The following is a 23,990-nucleotide window of genomic DNA, read 5'->3' as shown; positions in this document are numbered from 1 at the left end:
GAGCAGATAGAGTAATTCATGTAATGTCACTAAGCCTTAGTAACAGCACCTATAAAATGGGCTGGATTCTTACACTGCCTGCCTCACAGGGTTTTTCAAGTGCTCAGTAAATGTAAAATGTTAAACAAATATAAGTTACTATTACTAAAAAAAAAAAAACCCAAAAGGCTCCATAATGCTGTATAGTCCCTGTATGGAGTATTTTATAAGGAAAAGTAGAGAGAAATTGTAAGGTAATATAGGAGAATCCAAAATATTTCAGTGGAAGTATTCCTCAATATCATGGACTCACCACGAATTGTTGCAAAACTAACTTACTACTTTAAAAAGTAGAAAAAGTATTTACTAAAACTTGAGATCAGAAGTAGTAAAATAATTGTGTAATAGTGGGCCCAAAAGGAAGGAACAGTCTGGTTCCTTCTATGGCACAGATCAGTGAAAAAGACAATTTGTGATGGAATTATGGTAAGAATCAGTGTTATGCCAGAAGTCTGGGATGGGTTGCCATACATACTCCTTACTCTGAAATTACTGTCTGACAATCAACAATCCCCTACAGCAAGACAAAGGAGAGAGGTGGTGTGCTTTCCGTTAATCAGGTTTTCTAATATGTGTGACATAGAGGAGTCAAGGACCCTGGGACCATAATAGCACACCCTTAGATAACCAACAGCTTCCTGGGGCTATATCCATGTGATCATAGTATGCCCTACAGCAGTGCTGTCAAACTCAGGGCAGCAGACTAATTGAGAAAGGAACATTATCTATGGTCTCCTATACATTCCCAATGACATTTTAGTCTAATTTAGACAAACTGCCCTTCAGGTCCCTCTTCCATTACCCCCGCCCCCAACCAGAGGTCCCAGACAGATGGAAATCTCCCAGAAGCTGCAGTCACTTCTCCCTCAGCTTCAGACGTAACCTGAGACTTGTCTAAGCCAATTCTTACTTGCTTCGTTGCCTGGAAGTTGTGGCTGGGGCTGAGAGGGGCTAGGGAGGCCCCGGGACGCGTCCGGTTCCTCAGCTTTGCTGTGGCTCCCACTTCCTCTAGAACTTGAGGCGGTGCTGCTCCTGCCCCCAGAAGAGACCATAAGTGACTCAAAGGGATGGGATCACAAAGTATGAGGGTACTAAATGACTACATTTAAAGTGACTACAAAACAGAAATCAAAGATATGGATTTGCATAAAAGGACTGAGCTTTTAAACCGGGCCTATATAGGGTAAACTTTCCAAGATTACTTTTGGATCTAAATTCTGTAATATAACCTTCATAGCAATAAGAAATAACATAAATTACCATAATATTCCCTTCCCCTACAATTGACCCCCCTTATCAAATCTGGATGACTAACTTCCTGGAACCTGTTTTTAAAAAAATCCAATACTAGTTGTGTTTTTATTGGCATTAATGTTTAGCTGCATCCTTACTGAATTTAAACCTAAAATAAATTAAAAAACCTGGAAAGTGGTTCAACCTTTCCATCACTGTTTTAAAAATCACACCTTGTAAATCTTTGCTGTTCGAGGCTGAAGAACCCTACTGGTTTACATAAACCCAGGCCTAAAAATCCTTGAATAAGTGCCCTTCTCTGGACCCTCCTCTAGTTTGATTATGTTTTTCTTGAGATATGACAACCAGGACTATACCAAGTATTTGAGTTGCAACTTCATCATATGTTTGCAGAAGGAAAGGATAAGATTCCCTATTTTATTACAAATATTCTGCAGCTGCTCTTTGAACAGAAAAGTACATCTGGTATTAAGGGACCCATGTCATATTTGAGAATAAAATATCTTGACAATGGATGAGATGCAGAATTATTTTTAATGTTTGGAAGAAAATATGAATAAACAAAAATAGCACAATAAGAGATAATCAAAGTACACATATTTCAGAAGAAAACTGCTGTTTTAATTTTCTGTCAAATTGTTATAAAAAGATTTTAAATCTAAATGATAATGTGCTATATGTCTGTATTGATGAAGAACCCTCTTCCAAAATATTAAGATGAATTAGAGATATAGCTAAAATATTCAAGTGTAAATCACAACTGTAACTGTTACAATTCATTTCACAGTAGCCTTTAATGTCCTTCCTATTTTAAGGCATTTCCAAATCAAGAAAGAGGTCAAGATATTCCATAATGTACCCTTTCTCCCCTTCGCTGATTTGTAAGCTTCTGTTATTGAGGAGGGCCATTAGCTTTCAATTTCTGAGCCTTGTAAACCAAAATATGGGATCATGTTTCCTCTGTTGCCATTTCCAACTTTTTCCTTTGGGGAATCAATCCTTTGTGTTATTCACAAATCTAAGTGAACCAACAACTCAATATGAAGAAATAAGAAAATGAGTTTGGAAATAATTTCAAAGCATCACATACAAAATTAGTAAAGTAACACCTGTATAGCAATTAACACTATTTTTATAATTATTCTAAGGTGTTACATATGAATGAATTTTTCAGCTAAAAGAAGTTTACTTGTTATGTGTCAAAATTTTGGTCATTTATGTTTTTAGTGAAATTTTTCTTAAAATATTCAATATAATTTAACCTTTTCTTGGAGACCTGAGTCATCATTTTGAGTATCAGCTATTGTACCCAGAACTTAGAAAGTATGTGATCTATTTTTCTTCTTCTAATTTTTTTGTAGAATGATTTTTAATATTAAAGTCACATGTTCTTATGAGGAATATTATATAAGGTATTGATCTAATTTCAATTTCTGCCAGATGGCTTTCTAATTTCACCAGCAGTTTTAAGAAAATAAGGAAATTTTCCTCCTATTTTCTGGTTTATGGAACACTGTTTCTAACCAATTTTAATCACTATCAGATGGTTTTGATAACTGCTGCTTCATTACAACAGTTTAAGGTGTGAAATTTCCCCTTAACCTCTACCTCTTTTCATCATTTCTTTTGAGTATCTAGATATTTTACTTTCTTCTAAATGGATTGCTATTATTTTATCAAGAAAGGAAATTGTATTCCAAATAACTACAAAATGCATAAAATATCTGAGGATCAAATTTCAAAAAATACAAAATACCTATAAAAATTCAATCACAAAAAGTTCCATAAAAAGTAGATATATTTGGGAGATTCTAGTATATACTTATTGTATATGATGTTTGCTCTTGATGTTAGAGATACTTTCCTAATATTAAAAAGAGATTCCTCAAATCCTTCTATTTGGTAGGGTTTAAAACATAAATAAGTGTTGAAATTTATCAAAATCCTTTTCAGTATCTATAAAGATAATCATGTTGTTTTTAATGTTTTGTTTTTATATGGTTATGTTGATTCTTGACATATATCTATCTTTACTATGATGACTCTATCATCAGACAGCATTTTACTTAAAAGTTTTTGAATTGTTTCACTAATCATATTGATCTATGGTTCTCCTGTGTTTATCTTTTCCTGATTTAAGTTTTAAGACTATATACTGTCTCAAAAAAGGAATCTGGTAAGATGTTTTCTTTCTTTCATTTATTTAGTTATTATTTATTTATTTATTGGGGGGGGGGTGTTTGCAAGTCAGTGGGGTTAAGTGACTTGCCCAAGGTCACACAGCTAGGTAATTATTAAGGGTATGAGTTCGGATTTGGATTCAGGTCCTTCTGACTCCAGGGCTGGTCCTCTATCCACTGTGCCACCTAAGTGCCTCCCTTTTTTTTTTAAAGAATAAGTTGAGTAGAATTATTACTAATTGTTTTTTAAAAGTTTAATAGAATTTTCTCATGAATCCATCAGATCAGGATTTTTCTTCAGTAGCTTTCAAACTTATTTTTATTACTTCTGGTTCTGCTGTGATTTCAACTAGTTCATTTGCTGTTTTGTTCTTTTGATTTTCTGTCTTTTAATCAGGCTAGCTAAAGATTTCTCAATTTTGAAACAACTTTTAATTTTATCATTATTCTACTGGTGTTTTGTTTCCAGTTTATCAGTTTGTTGGCTAATTTTTAATATCTCCTTTTTTGTGTTTATTTTAGGTTTGCTTATTTTTTGACTTTCTAATTTTTAAAAATTCATATTAAATTCATTAATCCTCTCTTTTTTCTATATTAATGATGTATGTTTGTAGGGAATATAATTTTTCCCTTGAGGACAAAAGGAATCTTCCATCACAGATTATTTCAATATGTTGTTTCATCATAATAATTTTTCTTTCTTCAAATTATTATTTCTAGGATTTGTTCTTTGACTTACTCATTATTTAGGATTTCAATGTTAAGTTTTCATTTGGGTAGATGTCTTTTATTTATATTTTGTAAACCAATTACTATTTTTATTTTGCTATGGTACAAAAATAATGTTTACTATTTCTGCCTTTTTAAAGTTATTTGCAATGTGGTGTTGAGAAAAAATATTCTTTTGCAACATGATTTAGAAGGCACTATAAGTATTTTAGTTCTACTCTCCAGAAAATTGTTTTTATCTATTTTTGTTCTTTTATCTTTCTGTTAAACTTATCCAAAACTGAGATAGGGGCATTGAGTCATCTGTCACCATTGTATTACTACTCTTTTTGTCGTTCAGCTGATTTTCCTTTTATGAATTTAAATGCTACAATATTTAGAGCAAATAGGCCATAGATTTTGTTCTGTCATTTTATCTGCCACTCATTTTCGTCTTATTGGATTATTTAATATATTCATATTTAAAGTGATGAATTAGTTTTATATTCTTCTCCATTTGTTCACAATATTGGGTTTCCCCTTCCAAAATAACAATCCCTATCCCCTTCCTCTGAAAAGATGTATTTCATTTCTTCAAGTTATTCCAGTTTAATTTACTTTAAGACAACCCTATATCCACTGACTCCCTTTCTCTCATGCTCAAGTCGTCCCTTCTCTTATTCCTGTTTGTCATCCTTTTTCCTAGTTTTGCTTAACTCCTTTTTCTTTCTTCCTTTTATCTATAGTTATTTAATTCCTCCTCTCTTTTCAAAATCAAGCAACATCTCACTTCCTTCATTCCCCTTCAACTTACCTTATTCCTCAGTTTTTAAAATTTTATTTTCTGTGCCTGTTTGTAAGGATTTCTTGCTTGTAAGGATTCTCTTCATTATCTACCTTTCCTTTCTATCTCTTCTGGGCATCTATTCTTTGATTCACAGACCTAATACTGATTTGGTTCTTCATTAATCCCCATATTCCTCATGGAATTAAGAGTTTTTAAGGTTCTCTCTTCTAGAACTCTTAAGGTTTTAGCCCCCTTTTTCTAAAACGTTTCTATTTTATTGCTTTGTACATCTTGCCCTGACCCTTTTTCTGTTTCTCCTTACTCTTAGAGATGTCAATTCTTGTAGCAATAGGGAGAATATTGATCCATAGTAGGAATTTTCCTATATTCTAGATTTTTGATTTATTTTTAAGCTCAATCCTTTCCATGATCATCCACCCCCCCGCCATGTGTCATGCAATCTTCTCCCTGGGACCACAAGTGTCGCCTGTCTGCAGGATGTCTGATTCTCTTTTTAATGAATACACACCAAATTCCTACAAATCACATCCAATGCAAGACTTCTGTCTCCCCAATAGAATTTCTTTCTTCCTCCACAGTAGCATACATACCTCCTAACTCTGAAAAAAAGATCTTTTCCTTCCCCCCCTTTCCCCTATATTATAGAAATATTGAAATTGCTTCATCTACTTATTTTTATTTATCTGACTCCCATTTTGCAGAGTTTTGAAAGGACATAAGGGTTAGATAAAATATCTAGTGGCTAGACTGTAACTCCTTATTTTGATCACAAGACCCAGAAGTTAAGTGATTCTTTTACAAGAAATCAACCCTTTTGATTAACTGACATTAAGATAAAGATGATGGTAGAAAGTACAGAAAGGAAACTAGAATAAAAAATGTTCTGAGCTACAATTTAAAGACCAAGATTCATGATTTTCACACTAGTTTAAACAGATATAAAAACAATGTAAGAACCCAAGAAGGGTAATTTTTAAAATTTCACTATTAGATTTTTAACATCTTTTATCATAGGGGCTCATGCATGTACATACATTCACATTAGACCTTTAAAAAACCCATGGAGAGGCCATTGACAAAGAATGAAATAACCACCCCTGGACCTGCATCATGACATAGCTGAAAACCTAAATCGACTGACCAGTTAATGATTTGGTGATGCTCTGTCTACTACCTGCCTGCATTCTCCAAAACATTGACTTAAAAATCTAGAAAGAAAATTCCAAAGTAGAAAAATATGGAATCTCTAAGCAAAGCTCAATATTTATATCATCATATACTACTTAAGAATTTTAAAATAAAGAATTCATAGTTGCATATGGATGTAGTAGTTAAAGGAATAATAGACTATCATTGCTAATCCTTCACATCAAGGAGCTTCTTTCCTTCTTTAAAACTGAATGTCAGAATTATTCCTTCACTAAATGTCAAAATTTAAATGATCTGTCATTGAAGGTATTCCCTTCTCAAGGATGAAGATTTCAACTTTTCTACCATTTAAAAGATAATCTGAAGGCAGATGTGGTTGAAAAAATTCATCAATCTGTGACCAATCTAGTGAAAGCCTCTCTGAACTTAGGTATGCTAGTCCCTGGACAAAAGACATCTGCTAGGCACAGGAAGGCCTTCTCACATAGTAGGTCTTGCCAGAGCTTATGTTCCCAGGCATAGCCTTTGAGAGAAATTTGTCTGCCATATTAACTATATATTAGGTCACAGTACAATCATTGATATTCAAAACAGTTAAATACAATTTAATGTGCTCAATATTTACATTTGAAAGGCAATGTGGTAGGAACTGTTAAGTACACAAATATGTGCAACTTGTGATTCCTACCCTCAAGGTAGGGGGGCTCAAAAGAAATAATTATATAGCACAAGATAAACTATTAAAGTGTCATAAGAAGGATACCAAAAAAAATACAATGGGTTGTTACAAGAAGAAAAATAACATCTGATTGCAAGAACACCAGACAACTTCATGAGGAGGTGGCACTTTAACTAGGTACAGTGTCCCTCTGACAAGTGGGGAAGGGAAGGAATTCCATGTTGAGAGAATATTATGAGCAAAGGGACAATGGCAGAAAATTATAGGACATGTTTAGGAAACAATTAGTTGTGATATTGACCTGATGGGAAAATTGAGAGATAATTCTGGAAAAAGGATTGGAGGTTAATATAATGAAAAACCCTGAATGCCACCATGCTGAGGAACTCACACTTTGACTACAAGGAACCACTGTCAAGTTTCTAAGTAGGGAATGACTTATCAAAACAGATGAACTGAAAAAGATTTCCATCAAAAATGGTTAAAATAAAAATATTCTGGCTTGTAGATAATGCACTGCAATTGCCTGGAAATTTTACTTACAGTATGTACTTCCCAGATAATGTAGAAATTGAGATTCTTACTCAGTAATAAGGGAGAACAAAACAAAAACAACTATGAAGGTCTTCAGAAAGACAAAGAACATTTTTTTAAAAAGATAAACTTACCACTCATCTGTGAAGTCCAGTTTTATCGTGCTTGTGGTTGTTCCTTCTGTGCTGTAGTGTAAACTTAAAACTGGCTCACCTGTCCCTGGTCTTGGGCTCAGCTTTTCACTACTGTTATCTGAAAATGGTGTGTGATAATGTTTGAAAAGATTTCTGCAACTTCAATAAAAAGATATCATTTCTCAAGAGTTCATATTGATTAAATGAGTTTGTCTTTTTGACACTACCTTTTCACATTTCTCATGACCCCATATTAAAGTGCAAGAGGATGTGTCCTAATAGATTAATATTGTTGAAATTTTTAAAAAATATAACTGTTGGCATTTTAAAATGGCTCTGGGTCAAATGCTACCTTTAGATATGGGTACAAAACTCCTAGCTATTCATCACGAAATCACATGCACCAGATCATGATATTTGGACCTTAAGGAATCAAACAAAATAAATTGATAGGCAATGGAAGGAAATATTGGTCCTTTAATATAAATTCTTGTTAACTGCATGTTTTTTTCTGTTTTAGAACAACTGTATAACAATATACTAACTGAATTGATAAGAATTAGTAAACTAGAAACATGCAGGAGCATTAGAAAGAAGTTGCCAAGGTATTGAAAAAATTTTACTAATAAATACTATAAAATTATTGTGACTGTCCTTTTACATTAAGAGTTTAGAATAAAGGAAAATATTTTAAAACTAATATGTTATTAAAGAAAAAAGGAACAATTTACTGAACCCTACAACCTACCATTTCCAAATTCCCATTTGTCTTAAATACATACATGGTACATGAAAAATGTATATCCCATTCATAATTCAGCCTCCCCACTGACTTGATTACACGAGGAATTAGTTCCTTATATTATGGAAATAACTGTGATGTGACTTGACCTGGCAAGGAGGTGATTTTATTTGTGTGTGGGGGTATGTTTACTTATATAAGTCTACATTTATAGAGAGAAATTATTTATCTCTATAGGTATCTCTTATATGTAAATATTTATATAGAGAAAATTACTATATAAATGTGCAAACATGCACACATATGTGTGTGTGCAATTTATCAAATCATCATTAAGTAGTAGATGAAAGCATGACATTTATCACAGCAATTTAAAGCTGACCATTCTTAAAAGTAGCAACTGATGTTTCATTCCAAAGCCAAAAGGAACAAGCAAGCGGGATGTTCAGAGAGAAAATAAAATACTATGTGAAAGACATCCTTTTTTTGATAAAGAATATTAAGAAACATAAAACTTTACTAACTATACATGAACCAACAATCAAATCTGATACACTTTTACAAATGTCTTGCAGCAAGTTTGTCTTTAGGATAATTTTGAACAAACATTTCAAAGATTAATATAGTAATAAAACTAAGAAACTTCTCTCTTTAAGAAAAAAAATTGGACTTCACAATTGTGAGCTGTATTTTGTCTCATGATTAAAGAGGTATAACTAAAGGCATAAACTTTTTTTTCCTTTCTAATTAAGGATCTCAAAACATTTAGAAGACATTAATGACTGAGATCCGGATGTTGCAGCTTTTGGCCTATGAGGAACTTAGAATCACAACAACTTCAAAGATGGAATAATTAAGATGAAAAATGATTCAAACTGAGAGGTTGGAAGAAGAGCCAAGAAACAAAATCCTCTATTTTTAGCTATTGATAACTAATTATTGGAGAAATTGCCTATGACAAATTAAAATCAGCAATATTAAAAACATATTTTAATATTTTATTCCCACTTCTGCTTATCAGGCGTTAATGCTGCTGAGCGTGAATTATAAGGTTGGTCTCCAAATTGTGACACCATTCTGTCCCCTACTTCTAAGTCTTTAGAGATAAAATAAGAAGCAAATTTTATTATTACTTTCAAGAGAGCAGCCTGATATTTACTGCCCTGGAAAATATTTTTTTTGTCAAATTAACATTCTCTAATTTTAAAAAAGCACTTACGAAAATTGGGGCTTCTAGAACATTGCTAATAAATGACCCTCTGAACCGCATAAAAGTTCAAGAATTACCACAAAGCACAAGCATTGAAGAGACATTTTTGGCTGTCTCCTAGTTACTCATATTTCTTCCTTTCCATTCAGTTCAGCCTGCTCTGTTGAAATTTGCAATCACAAATAGAATTGCTGGGCATAAGAGTTACAAGATCATACAATAGAGCAATCCTACAATTTTTTGGATAAAGAAACTAAGATCCAGAAAGAATAAGTGATATCCCTAAGGATCGTAGAGAGGCAAGGCAGAACTGGCCCTTGAATTCAGACACACTTCTTCATATATAAATCCCATGCTGCCTTCCAAAGCATCAACTGCCCAAGTCCCTTTCACCTTCAGAATCTGAGAATGGACAGGAATAAGAATTAGAAGAACTCCCGAAGTAGCAAAGGAACTAGCTAGGACCGATTCTTTCTTTACATCTGACATGCTACACGGTTGTGTCAGGTTTCTAAAAATAAAGAAAAAAGCATTCTTCATTTGACTATGAGAAAATACACTATGCTCTAGGGCAAGCCTAATTTAACTTGAAGACATGAAAGAAAATTAAATTATTCTTATTCTGCTCTTTTCTTTCTGAAAAATATATCTGCCAATTTTCCCCAACTTGCTATATTTCTGAAGAAGTTTTCATGAACATTAAGACTGAGCAAAAAAACATATTATGTATGAAATTTTGCTTAATAAGCATGTTGTGCTTTCAGAGTATTAGTTTCTTCTAAACACATTTCTGAGTTTTTCTTATGTAATGAAAATTCCCTAAGTAAAGCTTTTATTAACTCACCTCTACTCACTATATTGGTCTACCTCCAAAGCAAAACAAAACACTGTGAAAGAATTCAGGGCACATAATTCAGCAGCACTGAGGCTTAATTTTCTAAAAGGAAAATTCATCTCTAATTTTCTTAGCAAGTCCCTAAAGAAATAAAAAGGCTTAAATGAGTTATTGGCTTAATTGAGACAACTCAACAATAAATATCCTGCTTTATAAAATCATGACATCTTTGAAAGAAATCCCAAAGGCCACAGAGAACAGTTGCAACTCTACCACTCATAGCAGTCATTTAGTCTCTACTTGGAAATTTCCAGTGACAGACTTCCAGCCTAGGGAGGTGGCCTGATTCCTTTGCTTTACATTTTACAGCTTAAATTACAGGGGCTCAACATCCACCAGACAACCATCCAAATACTTTAAGAAAGCAATCAATTGACTCTGTCCCACAACTGTCTTCTCCATCCAAGGTTAAACAAGCCCATTTCTTTCAACTAATCTCATATGCATGGTTTTGAGTCCCTTTTCATTATTCAAGAGAGGTTAAGTGATTGCCCAGGGTCATATGTCCAATATGTGTTTCAATGTGGGACATGAAGACAGGTCTTCACATCAACACTCCCCTTTCAGAGTATGTCTTTACTTTAAAGTTCAAACCATTTAAACCAGAATCATGCTTTTGAATGCATAGGAAAAAAATTATGTGAGATCACAAAGGAAATCAATTATACTGAAATATAGCTATCTTGTCTATAAATGGTGCACAGACTCCTGCTCTACATGAACTGTGGCTTGCCAAATTCTTCCTAAAATTCATTAGTCATAATTAACAATTCTATACTATCAAAGTAAAATTTATTAGGAAAAGATTATGGTAGCTCATTGCTATTTTGAAAGAAAACTTGGGGAAACCAGACCCACCTTCTTTGCTTAAAAATCTAAGACAGTGTGTGTCTCACATAAGACTTTTTAACTGTTAAGTTCTCCTGTTCCTTCCACCATTAATACATTATATAGAACAGAATTTGTATTGTGGTAAACCTGAGAACAAGGAGTACACAAGGAAAAAAATTAATTTTTGCCATATCCTTCACTGACAAATTCTTAAGTGATCTTATGTTGTCAAAATCAGGGCCAACTTGCTAGTTGCTGTTTTCAAGCACATCTGATAGAAACATCCCTTCTTTTGCAAACCTCCATCCATTTACTATATGGCAGAAAAAAGAGTGCTCATAAACATGCCAAGACTACTAACAAAGGTTTAACAAGCATGTAAGGGTGTGTGTGTGTATGTGTATGTGTGTCACCCTGCTTGTGATTTCATTTTTGTACAGAAATCCCAGTAAGGAAAAGTCCCTGCACCACTACAGACTGATATAACTCTTTAACAATTACATTATTCAAGAGAGGTTAAGTGATTGCCTGGGGTCATATGTCCAATATGTGTTTGGATGTGGGATTTGAAGACAGGTCTTCACATCGCCCTTCAGAGAATATAACTTTGCTTTAAAGTTGTGAATATTATTTAAATATTGAATTTAAAACTTAGATCTTAGGAATGTATGTGTACATCCCAAAGCATTATCCAAAGTATGAGTTTAAACATAGTAATCAGAGGAACAAGAATCCTTCTTATAAGATAGAGGAAAAAAAAGACCTATTTTTCTGAATCATCTTAAGTAACATTTAGCCAGTTTTGGGTAAAGATTTTATTTACTGAATCATAGTAAATCTATTTAGAAAATGTGCTGTGATCATCATTATGATAAAAAACCCACACATTTACAAACTAAAATACACACAAAGGCATCCCCCAGAAAATTCTCATTCTGAAATATTATTTTTTTGTACCACGTCCCATAACAACCCACCAAGCTCTAAGGTTAATGATATTTGTTTTATCTACAATTTCTATCTACTACTCTTGTTGCTTTTCAGGTAGCCAAAGGAGGGGTGGTTAGGTGGCGCAGTGGATAAAGCACCAGCCCTGGAGTCAGGAGTACCTGGATTCAAATCCGGTCTCAGACACTTAATAATTACCCAGCTGTGTGGCCTTGGGCAAGCCACTTAAGCCTTGCAAAAAAACCAAAAAAACCAAAAAACCAAAAAACAAAACAGGTAGCCAAAGGATTTAATACATACTTAAAACACTCAATCAAATGCACTCTGCAGCTTATGCACCATTATCAAACCATAAATAATTCTTAAATTAAATTAAATTAAATTCTTAAATATTTACTATGTACTAAACTCTAGTCCAATAGCTCCTACAATTAAAGAAGGGGAGACAGGTGTATATAAGTATATATAAAACAAATATATATACAAAATAACTCAAAGGAAATTGGGGGGAGGGTGGGAGAGAGAGAGAGAGACAGAGACAGAGACAGAGACAGAGAGACAGAGATGCAATCAGCTGGGAGATCAATCAAATCTCTGTATATGACTTTTTGGTGCACTTTGAAAAAAATTAGAGATTTTAAGAGGCCCAAGTGAGGAAGGAGTGAACCCCAGTCATGGGGGTGGGGAGAGACAAAGGCACGGAGGTGGAAGAATGGTAAGTATGCCAGTTTGACTGGAATGCAGAAGTGTATGACAAGAGGAGAGCTGGAGGGAGGGGTGAAGAGTTTGCATTTGAGCTTGGAGGGAAGGGGAGTCCCTGAAGTTTACTGAGCAGGGCTGAACTTTAAGCCTATCATTTACTTCACTAGGATAAACTACTGATGCTAACAAAGTATAAAAAAATAAGGCAATAGATACGAGACAGAAATCTTGTGGCAAGCTTACATCCAAAGAATTTGGATCCCCAAATTAGCTGGGCTTAGACAAATTTCCCGGGATGAGTGAGGAGAAATCCTATTTTCAAGGCTAATTTCCTACTCCTTCTTTGTAAAAGTTATTTTTAGCTATGATCTACAGGATCTCATACCTCTCCCAAATTGTATCCGAAGGCAACTGCTGATTCTTAGTGGGGAATGCCTCTACTAGGAAGAATTTTCATCACAAGCTGACAGAAAACCTATCACATGCATGACAGTCAAAAAATACATTTGGTAATGGAAAATAGCTCCCTCTAACTTAACAGTGATCACCTGGCCCCCACAATATGATTACTAACTATCTTATTTAAATAAATGAGCAATACTAGGAGAGAAGTCAAATAAAACAGAGGAGTCAAGAATCCTATTAGTGGAGAGGCATGGAAAAAAAAAAAGCAGATATTTGGGGGGGAACCTCCCATCACTTAAATTCCATTTAATAATCAATTGATTAATTCAATTCCATGTTTCTTTCAGTTTAATTTTGCAAATTTATTAAGAGTCTGATTAATGCAAAGTCAATGAATAAGCAGCAGAGCACAGTGTCAGGAAAACCTAGGTTCAAAACCCACCTTGGACAAGTCCTGCCTCCTGCCTCAGTGAGACCCTCTCAGTGACTGTGGGGAACTTGCTGAGCCTATAAATAGCAGAACCGCTGATGCTCTGCCCGATGAGAGGGAGATGCTCACTGGGAAGTACCTTACCCCATTGAAAGAACAGGGGAGAACACAAACGTGTAGAAGCCTGTGCTAGGTTCTAGGACTATGAAGACAGAAAGAAAACATCCTCTTCTCAAGCTTACATGCTGGAGGGTTGGAGACTTGAGGCTGAGAGCCCTGAGGGAAAGCTGGCATGGAAAAGTAAATCCAGGGTGGCTAGGTGGCGCAGTGGATAGAGCACTGGCCCTGGAGTCAGGAGTAGCTGAGTTCAAATCTGGCCTCAGACACTTAATAATTACCTAGCTGTGTGGCCTTGGGCAAGCCACTTAACCCTGTTTGCCTTGCAAAAACCTAAAAAATAAAAAAAATAAAATAAATCCAAGACAGCTGAAGGAGGGAGAAAGTACTAACAATTGAAGGATTCCAGAAAGACTTGCTGAGGTGGCAGCACATAAACCAAGCCCCAAAGACCTCTAAGGATTGTTAAGAGGTAGAAATGAGGAAGACAGAAGTGAGGAAGAGTCATCCTACGGAGGGGGAGCAACCTGGGAAAGTCATGGAGATGGAAAGCTGAGCTGGTGATGTCAAAGAGATTAATGTAAGTCTGTAAAGAAAGAATGGATGATGAGTGGGATGGTGCCCAATTTTTCCACGCTGAGCAGGATAAATGGAACAATAGGTTAAAAAAAACCAAAGAGCTATTTCAGAATCCAGGATCAGAAAAGGAGTATTATTATTATAAGTGTCGGTCCAAGACGATAGTTCTCAATCTTTTTCTGCTCTCTGCCATAAGGAATTACAGTACGCTCAATGTTTATGTTGATATCAGTAACAGGAGCCAGACTCATGAATGTACATATAGTTTTACATATGTTTTAGGTATTTAAGGAGACTTACATATGTGATTTCCAGTGTAAGTTCTATACAGTTCATTACTTACCTATACCAGTATTATCATAGGATATTTTTTTAAAAACCACTACTGTAAGATACGACCTCCTGGGCATCAACAAGGTTGAAGAGCTAGAAGAGTCAGTTTCAGAAGACAGAGCCAAGATGAAGACATAAAGGCAGGTATGTGTCTGAGCTCTCTCAAACTCCCCTCCAAACAACTTTAAAATACAGCTCAAAACAATTTCTGGCATGGTAAAACCACCAATTCTCTAGCCCAAGACAACTGAAGAGGTCAGCAGGAAAGGGAGGAGAAGGGAGGACAGGCTGTTCCCTGCCCTGGAGTGAGCCCCAGGTCTTGGGGACATCTGCCCCAATCAGTGAGCAGCTTCAGGAGCTCTCAGCCCCAGCGAGTAAGGCAGAAAGACAACTGATCAGAAGGAGAAGACAGGGAACCTTCTGCCAGCCCTGCATTCATGAGTATGTTGCATTGCCCTTATGTGGGACAGGTTGCAGGACCTGGGTATAAGGAGTGGTAGCACATCTGCGCCTGCTGCCCCAGAGGAGTGACAGTGGAATTGGCGATAGCTCCAGTGTGGAAGAATGTGTGTGGTTGTACAGAGACAGGAGCACAGGTTGGGAGAGCAGTGACCACACTTCTTCTTGGATTATACCACTGTGGAAGAACTGAAAACTTATAAACTTCCAGAAAGAACTCTGAAAATAACAGCAAGAAGGCCTGAAGCTTAGGACAGTATCCCTTCTATCTCATGAGCAAAGACTAATTTTAACATAAAGTTAAAAGACAAGAAATAAGCTGGAAAAATGACAAACAGAAAAAAAAAGAACCTAATCACAAAAGTTACTATGGTTACAAGGAAGAGAAAGACATAAACCCAAAAGAAGAAAATTAAATTAAAACAGCTACATGCACAGTCTCCAAAAGAAAAATGTGAATTAGTCACAGGCTTGAAAAGAATTCCTAGAAGAGTTCCAAGAAATATGAAAAATCAAAGAAGAGAGGTAGAGGAAAAACTAGGAAAAGAAATGACAGGAATACAAGAAAATCATGAAAACTGAGTCAATAGCCTGGTAAAGGAAACACAAAAATCTACAAAAGAGAACTCCGTAGAAAGCAGAATTGGGCACATGGAAAAAGAGGCACAAAAATTTACTGAAGAATTCTTTAAAAAGTGGAATTAAATTAAATTAAATTAAATTAAATTAAAAAGTAGAATTGACCAAAGGAAAAGGAGATACAAAAGTTCACTGAAGAAAACAATTTTTCAAAAATTAGAACTAGATAAATGGAAGCTAATGACTCCATAAAATATCAAGAAACAGTAAGACAAAATCAAAAGAATGAAAAAACAATAAAAGAAAATATTAAGTATCTCAACAGAAAAACTGGCCTAAAAAATAGATTGAGGAAAGATATTTAGAGAATCACTGGACTACTGAAAACCATGATTTAAAAAAGGACCTAGCATATTTCAAGATATTATCGAGAAAAACTGTTCAAATATCCTAGAATCAGAGAGTAAACCAGAAATTGAAAAATACCCCAATAACCAATTACTTGAAAGAGATCATAAATTGAAAATTCTCAGGAACATTACAGTCAAATTCCAGAACTCTCAAGTCAAGGAGCCATAAAGAAACAATTCAAATATTGTAGAGACACAGTCTGAATAATACAAGATTTAGCAGTTTCCGCATCCAAGTCCATGAGTCACATGTGGTTCTCAAAACCCATTCATGTGGCATTATTACATTTTTTATTATATTCACTGGTAATAAGGATTACACTGTAGTCATAAATATTAAATTCTTTAGACAGTCCTTGACAAATTTTTGTTTGGGTGATGCTTCCCAAAAGAGCTAAAAGGTTGGACAACTATTTATATACATTAAAGGATCAGAGGGCTTGGAATATGATATTTTAGAGGGCAAAGAAACTAAAGATTACAACCAAGAATCAGCTACTCAGCAAAACTGAGTAGAATTCTTTGGGGAAAAGGGAAAAAGGAATTGGATATTTAGAGAAACAGAGAACTTTCAAGCATTTCTGATGAAAAGACCAGATTTGAACAGAAAATATGACTTTGAAATGTAAGACTCAAGAGAAGCATAAAAAGGTAAACAGGAAAGAAATCATATGGAATTCACTAAGGTTAAACTGTAGACATTCCTACATAGGAAGATGATACTTGTAACTCCTAAGGTCTTTATCATTTTAAGGCAGTTAGAAGGACTAATATAGACAGCAAGCATGAGTGTGAGGTGAATATGATGAGATGATTTTTTAAAAAATTAAATAAAGGCATGAGAAAGAGGTGTGCCACTGAGAGAAAAGTAAGGAAGAGATAGGATGAAGTAAATTATGTCACATAAAAGAGGTATGAAAAGAAGAGCTTGTAAAGTGGAGGGTAGCAGACAACACTTGAACCTTATTCTCATTGGAATTGGCTCAAGGGGAAAATAACATACACATTCAGTTGGATAGAAATATCTTGTAGGGAAGGAGTAAGGGGAAGATGATAATAGAAGAGTCAGGGCTGATGGTAGGGAGGGCAGATTGGTGGAGGTAGTGGACAGAGACAAAACACTTTTAAGGAGAGACAGTGTGAAAGAAGAGAGGTTAAACAAGGGGGAAAAGTAGTATTGAGAGAAATAATAGTAATCATAACTAAATGTGAATGGTTGGAATGTGAACTCATCCATAAGATGGAAGCAAATAACAGAATAAATCAAAATCCATAAATCAAAAATATGTAAATATCTGAAACACATACACACATGCACACCATGAAACTGAAACGAAATTTATTATGCTTCATGTGAAACATTGGAAGAATATAGTGCTTTTGGGACCATTCATATTTTGACAAGGGAAGAAGCCTTTAAGACCTAGATCCTAAACTCTATGAAAAAAAGGAGGAAGAGTCCTAGAAAGGGTTACGCAAATGGAATAACTATCAAAAGAAGAGACGTTGCTGAGTGACAGCAGGGTATCTCATCTGTAAATGATAGAAAGGAATATCAGATCAGATAAATATTGATTCTTCGGGTCTCCAGTAACGTTATTGGACTCACACTTGGCACCAGTTCCTTTGCCTTATTTCAAGATGGAAGGAGATGTGATGCATACTCAAAAGAGGTTTTGCATGTAGAGTATATACTTTATCACAACTTGGATCTTAAGACCCTGTCCTGATGCTTGGTACTTGTTTCTGTCTGATAAAGCAAGTTAGAATAGGTAATATCTTTACATGCAGCAGTTGCATCAGGTTTTTAATAATAGCATTTGGGGCACAGAGGCCTCCAAATACAACTTCTGACAAGTGTCAGGATCAGAGTTTGACACTCTAGGAGGGGGTGGTATCCAAATTTTTTAGTTCTTCTGGGCTGCACTGCCCCACAAAAGCTTGTGTAGACCACAGGTAGAATTTAATTATTCAGGACTACAATGTAACCTATGTTACCAAAGAGTAGAATTATATAATGTGATAAATGTATTAAAGGAATAGGCTTTAAGGCTTGCATTCTGGTGGCAAAGATAGAAGATAAGAAGGCAAGGAAATAAAAGTCAGGAGATATCCACATCAACCTGGGAATCTGGTGGTAATAGAGGGCTAGTGTAATGGTATTTTTTCAGATAGTAAAGACATAACTAAATTATAATTCCACAACTGTAATCAACATCTCCCTCCTTGGTGCTCTGGGATAAAGAAAAGCTGGAGTTAGTTTTCTCAGACAGTTGAGAATACAGGATAGAGTTAGCAGTGCCTTCACACAAGGCAACAAGTCCGAACCTAGTGGCAGAATTTGGGGTTGGAGGCCCACCTGCCCAGGAACAGTAATGGCAAATCAAAGAGCTGTAGCTTATGCAGGGCTCATAGCATCAATGTACTTTGCTCTTCCCACACAACTCTATTTCCTCACAAACTTGGGTGCTTGGTTATCAAGAAAAGAGGAATTGGGGCAGCTAGGTGGCACAGTGGATAGAGCATGGGCCCTGGAGTCAGCACCTGAGTTCAAATCTGGCCTCAGACACTTAATAATTACCTAGCTGTGTGACCTTGGGCAAGTCACTCAACCCACTGCCTTGCAAAAAACTAAAAATCAAAAAAAAAGAACCAAACTTAAAAAAGATGAATTACTTTTTTCTCATTTAATAAAATATGAAGGCTTATTTTATTACTCTTTAAATAATTGTATACCTATTAATCTAAAAAGTATACATGACCACTTATGGATTGAAATGTAGCAGTTATGTTTACTGTCCCCTAGTATTTTATGCCTAACTTAATATGCTTACATAATTCCAACCTCTTCTTCCTGAACCACTTCCATCTCACATGAAAAGCATGAAAAAGAAATGGGTAAAAAAACCCTTTTTCTTTTAGAAAGATTTTATTTGAATTTTACAATTTTTCCCCCATTCTTGCTTCCCTCCCTCCACCCCTACAGAAAGCATTCTGTTAGTCTTTACATTGGCTCCATGTTATACATTGATCGGAGTTGAATGTGATGACATAGAAATCATATACTTAAGGAAGAAAAATAAAATATGAGATAGTAAAATTACATAATAATATAACGGGTTTTTTTCCCCTAATTTGACGGTAATAGTCTTTGGTCTTTGTTCAAAGTCCATAATTCTGGATACAAATGGTTTTCTCTATTGCAGATAGCCCAAAATTGTCCCTAGCTGTTACACTGATGGAATGAGCAAGTCCATCAAGAAAAAACCCTTTTCAATTGCATAAAGAGCTCTTCCAAAACCTCTGCTTCACCATTCCCCTTCTCCAGGCTGCTTCCTCTGCTAGAAGCTTTCTGATATTGGATCTGATTTAGCAGATAAATTAGAACCATAAGCTGTGGTTTCTACATGTACACTGGAGTGAGACAGATCTTGTGAAGCATGCATATTAACTGTAAGCAAGGCTGTCCCTGTGGATCACTTGCAATTTGTATTCTCTAGGAATTGTGGTGTGCCATAATTTGGAATCTTCTGTTGCCAGAATAGTTGCATTCACTAGATATGCGGTCTCATTTGTCATTAGTAAAGTAGTTTCAGATCCTTCAGAATGCCACAGCTTCCTAAAGGCGCTCCAAATCCTTTCTCTTTCCCATTTCTCTCCCCTTTTTACATCTTTGTCAAAAACAGGCAGTCAGGAGGTAGTGAAGGATATGTTGAAAAAGGTCACTTTATTCAAAGAATATCAGTTATTCCTTGATGTATGAGAGCCTTTAAAGCTACATTTTGTTCTACTGATTCAAAGATTGTTTGGAAGGGTTAATAAATCAAACAGCAGGATCTTGCATTCATTTTTCTACTGATTTCAGATAATTGTGTAACTGTGAAGATATATAGTCTGCTTTAGAAAGTCATCTCTGAAAGCCTATCTAGTCCATTCTCCTGTTTTCATTATGGATACCTTTGGTACATATGTATATCATTCGCATGATTATATAGAAATGAAAAAGACTAAGAAAGGTAAATTAAATATGACTAGATTTTGAACTACTTTCCATTCTTCAAAATCACAAAATTCTTCAAAACCAAGACAAAATCTTTCTGTAAACGCTTTTTCCAGATTAATTCTATCCAATTACATATTTTGATCCTCTTGAAGTTATCCTATTCAATGATTATTTTTGGTCTTAACAACAAGAATAGTGATTTAAAATGCATTATAAAGTCTGCAAAGCAGTTTATGTACTTTATCTTTATTTATGTTCATGGTCTCATTCAGTCCAATCTCTTTGTGGGAGTTTCCACATTTTCAAATTCTATTAGTAGAAGGCTGGCTTCTTTTTGGCCATCTACAATATAAGCTTAGATGTTTCTCTTAGATTAGAAATCAAAAACCTTCCCTTGATCATAGCATAGCATTCCTTAATTCTTCAGTTCTGCATCTCTCCCAACACCGTTCATAGCTACATTCCTCCATTTTTTAACCTCCACTCATTATTCAAACTCATATTAGTATCCAATTCCACCATTTAACTGAAATTATTCTTTCCATGCCACCAGTGATCTCTTTATTTTATTTTATTTTAGGTTTTTGCAAGGCAAACGGGATTAAGTGGCTTGCCCAAGACCACACAGCTAGGTAATTATTAAGTGTCTGAGACTGGATTTGAACCCAGGTACTCCTGAGTCCAGGGCCAGTGCTTTATCCACTATGCCACCTAGTGGCCCCAGCGATCTCTTTATTGATTAACTTAATGGCATTTTCTTGGTCCTCATTATTCTTGACCTCTCTGCAGTGCTTGACCCCCCCTTCTCCCCTAGGCTTTTATGGCAGTGCTGTCACAGTTCTCTTCATCTCTTACCAGTCCTTCTTGGTTTTCCTTTGCAAACTTTTCATCTACATTTGTCAACTGTGAGTGAGGCTCCATTCTGGGCCTTCTTCTTTTCTTTCTCTACATTGGCAGTGCTCTCTCATCAGCTTCAATGATTATCCCTAAACCGAAGACTCTCAAATCTCTATATACAACCCTAATATTTTAAATTAAAACTAAGGGGGGTTTTTTGCCTATATTTCTTTCTTGAGCTCTAGTCCCTTGAAAACATCTACTGCTACACATTTGAAGTCCAATATCAACAGGTACCTTAAACTCAAAACATCCAAAACTGAAGTCTATAACACATCCAAAATTATAAGTCTACCCCGCTCCTAATTTCTCTATTTGTACTGAAGTCACCAGCATTGCTAAGTGATTAAGATATCTCAAAGAAAGAAAAAAAAAATATGAAAAACATGGCAAGAAAAATCAGAGACCATATTTTGGGTTTTTTTTTTTTGGCAAGGCAATGAGGTTAAGTGACTTGACCAAGGTCACAGATCTAGGTAATTATTAAGTGTCTGAGAACAGATTTGAACTCAGGTCCTCTTGACTCCAGGGCTGTTGTTCTATCGACTGGTACCACCTAGCTAGCCTAAGACCATATATTTTAGTCAAAAAAAAAAAAAAAGGTGATGAATGACAAACTAATGGCCAACATGTTTATTTTCTCATTTCTGAATATAGGCAACAAAGGCTATTCAATTAAGTCAAGAGAATTTTGGATTATGGAAAAAGATTTTTAAAGTATATCATTGGAGACTTCTGGCTAAGATGGCAGAGAGAAGACAGTCACTGTGCTAAGGTTTCCTGGTTTCTCCTCAAAAATAACATGAAAGCAAGCTCTTAACAGAAATTTGATCGACAAAACCCAGAAAGAGAAGCTAGGAGAAGAACAACTACCAAAAGGTCTGTCTCAAGGGACCATGGATGAACCAGGAAGAGAGAGCAGAGGGAGAGTGCAAGGGCAGTAGTGGGGTGAAGCCAGACCAGTCACAGCCACGGAGGCTTTGGTGAATGGCAGGTCCGAGAACCAACATTAGCCAGAATCTCTGGCCGGGGGGAAGGAGGTAGGAGGGGGGTGGAGGTCTGGGGAGCCTCAGCCAGGCTGAGGACAAGTTCCAGCATAGAGAGCTGCAGAGCACAGTTGGGGGCCTGAGCACCATATTTTTAGCAGAGCCCTCTTCCCAAAACAAACAGTAAATGCCATCCCCCCCAGGTGTGGGCAGCAGAGCTCAATCAGCTGAAAGGGAGATTAACAACCTTCTCCAAGGCCCAGCCCATAGTTCAAGGGCAATTCAGATGCAGCTGCTGCCCCTTACCCCCTCCAGGCCTACAGAGAGGGCCTCAAGAGAAAGAAACCAGCACTCCCTACTGGCCGGATGACTGGGAGTTACTAAGCCAAGTGAACAAAGCGTCTAGGGTCTTCACAAAAGCAAACCTCTGGAAGCCAGCTCCTCCCCCAACACAAGATCCTAGAAAAATGAAGACAGGCCATCAGAAAGGGCGGGGGGGGGGGGGGGGGGGGGGCATTGAGAAATATTTAGAAGGAACAGATCCTAACCCAAAGAGATCTAGAACTTCCGAGAAAAATATGATTTGATCTCCAGTCCAAAAAGACATCCTTGAAGAAATCAGGAATGAATTTAAAAATCAACTGGAAAAATTGGGCAAAGAAACTCAAGAGAAAATTAACATCTCCTAACGAGAAAACAAATCCTTAGAAAATACAATTGGAGAAACACAAAATGAGACTTAATTCTCTCAGATCCTCAATTGGGCAAATGCAAGAAGAAAATAATTCTCTCAAATCCTCAATTGGGCAATTGCAAAAAGAAAATAATTCTTTCAAAACTACACTTGGGCAAATGGAAAACTCCTTCAAAAATAGAATTGATCAACTGGAAAAGGAGCTGCAAAAGTTAAATGAAGAAAATTCTTCTCTTAAAAAAAGGAATGGAATCTGTGGAAACTAAAGACATCATGAGAAAACAAGAAACTGTTAAACAAAACCAAAAGATTGAAGAAAATGTAAAATACCTCATCAGCAAAATCACTGACCTCAAGAATAGATCAAGGAGAGATAACCTGAGAATTCTTGGTCTTCCTGAAAACACTGAAGAGGAAAAAAAAAAAGCCTGGACTTAATAATACAGGATGTAGTGATGGAAAACTGCCTTGATATCATGGAACCAGAGGGCAAAATATTTGTTAAAAGAATACATCGATCCCCTCCAGAAAGGGATCCTAAAATGAAAACACCAAGGAATATTGTGACCAAATTCCAGAATTACCAAATAAAAGAGAAAATCCTGCAAGCAGCCAGAAAGAAAACAGTTTAAATTCCAAGGAGCCACAGTAAGAATTACACAGGACCTGGCTGCATCAACATTAAGGGATCGAAGCACCTGGAATGAGAGAATCTAAAGAGCAAGGGAGCTTGGAAGGCAGTCAAAAATCCACCATCTGGGAAAACTGAGGCTTCTCTTCCTGGGGAAAAGATGATCATTTAACAAAATGGGAGACTTCCAACATCTCCAGATGAAAAGAACAGAGTTAAATAGAAAATTTGGACATCAAATAGGAGACATAAGAGACACATAAAAAAAAAAGAGTAAAGAAAAAAAAATACTGCTATCCAATAAAATGAAATTGGATATATCCCAACCTGGGAGATTCTCATAACTCTTGAGCACTGTAGCTCTATTAGAGAGAATATACTTAGCCAGAAGTGATGGACATTCATGACTTATTTGTGACACATATAGAAGGATTTAAAAACAATACCTTCCTTAAAAAGGGGGACAGAAAGGAGACAGGAGGATGGATGAGATTGAATGGAGGTAAATCTTATTACCTTGCAAAGGACCTATTGCAAGAGAGGGGAAGAAGAGAGGAGGTGAGAACCACCTAATCTTACTCTCATCAGATTTGGCTTAAAGTTAATATCCATATATTCAGTTAAGAAACTTATCTTACCTTTCAAGTATTAAAA

The 23,990-nt window shown here is 35.8% G+C and overlaps 1 protein-coding gene across 17 annotated transcripts in view; it reads right to left on the bottom strand.

Annotated features, from left to right (window-relative positions):
* The window catches only part of DCAF6 (DDB1 and CUL4 associated factor 6), a 167,328-nt gene that overhangs the window by 35,144 nt on the left and 108,194 nt on the right, over positions 1-23,990 (bottom strand). For 9 of the 17 annotated variants that reach the window (XM_074221923.1, XM_074221922.1, XM_074221924.1 and 6 more), the window contains 2 exons: positions 7,486-7,603; positions 950-1,071 (listed from right to left, as the gene is read on the bottom strand). The exons of the other annotated variants lie outside the window; for them this stretch is intronic. In XM_074221923.1, coding sequence (XP_074078024.1) covers positions 950-1,071; positions 7,486-7,603 — 240 coding nt within the window. The remainder of the gene's footprint in view (positions 1-949; positions 1,072-7,485; positions 7,604-23,990) is intronic. 17 annotated transcript variants of the gene reach the window in all.

Source organism: Macrotis lagotis, chromosome 2 (assembly GCF_037893015.1).
Source record: "Macrotis lagotis isolate mMagLag1 chromosome 2, bilby.v1.9.chrom.fasta, whole genome shotgun sequence".
Lineage (NCBI taxonomy): Eukaryota > Metazoa > Chordata > Mammalia > Peramelemorphia > Peramelidae > Macrotis > Macrotis lagotis.
Note: the sequence above shows the minus strand (reverse complement) of the source record. Positions and strands in the feature narration are given on the sequence as shown.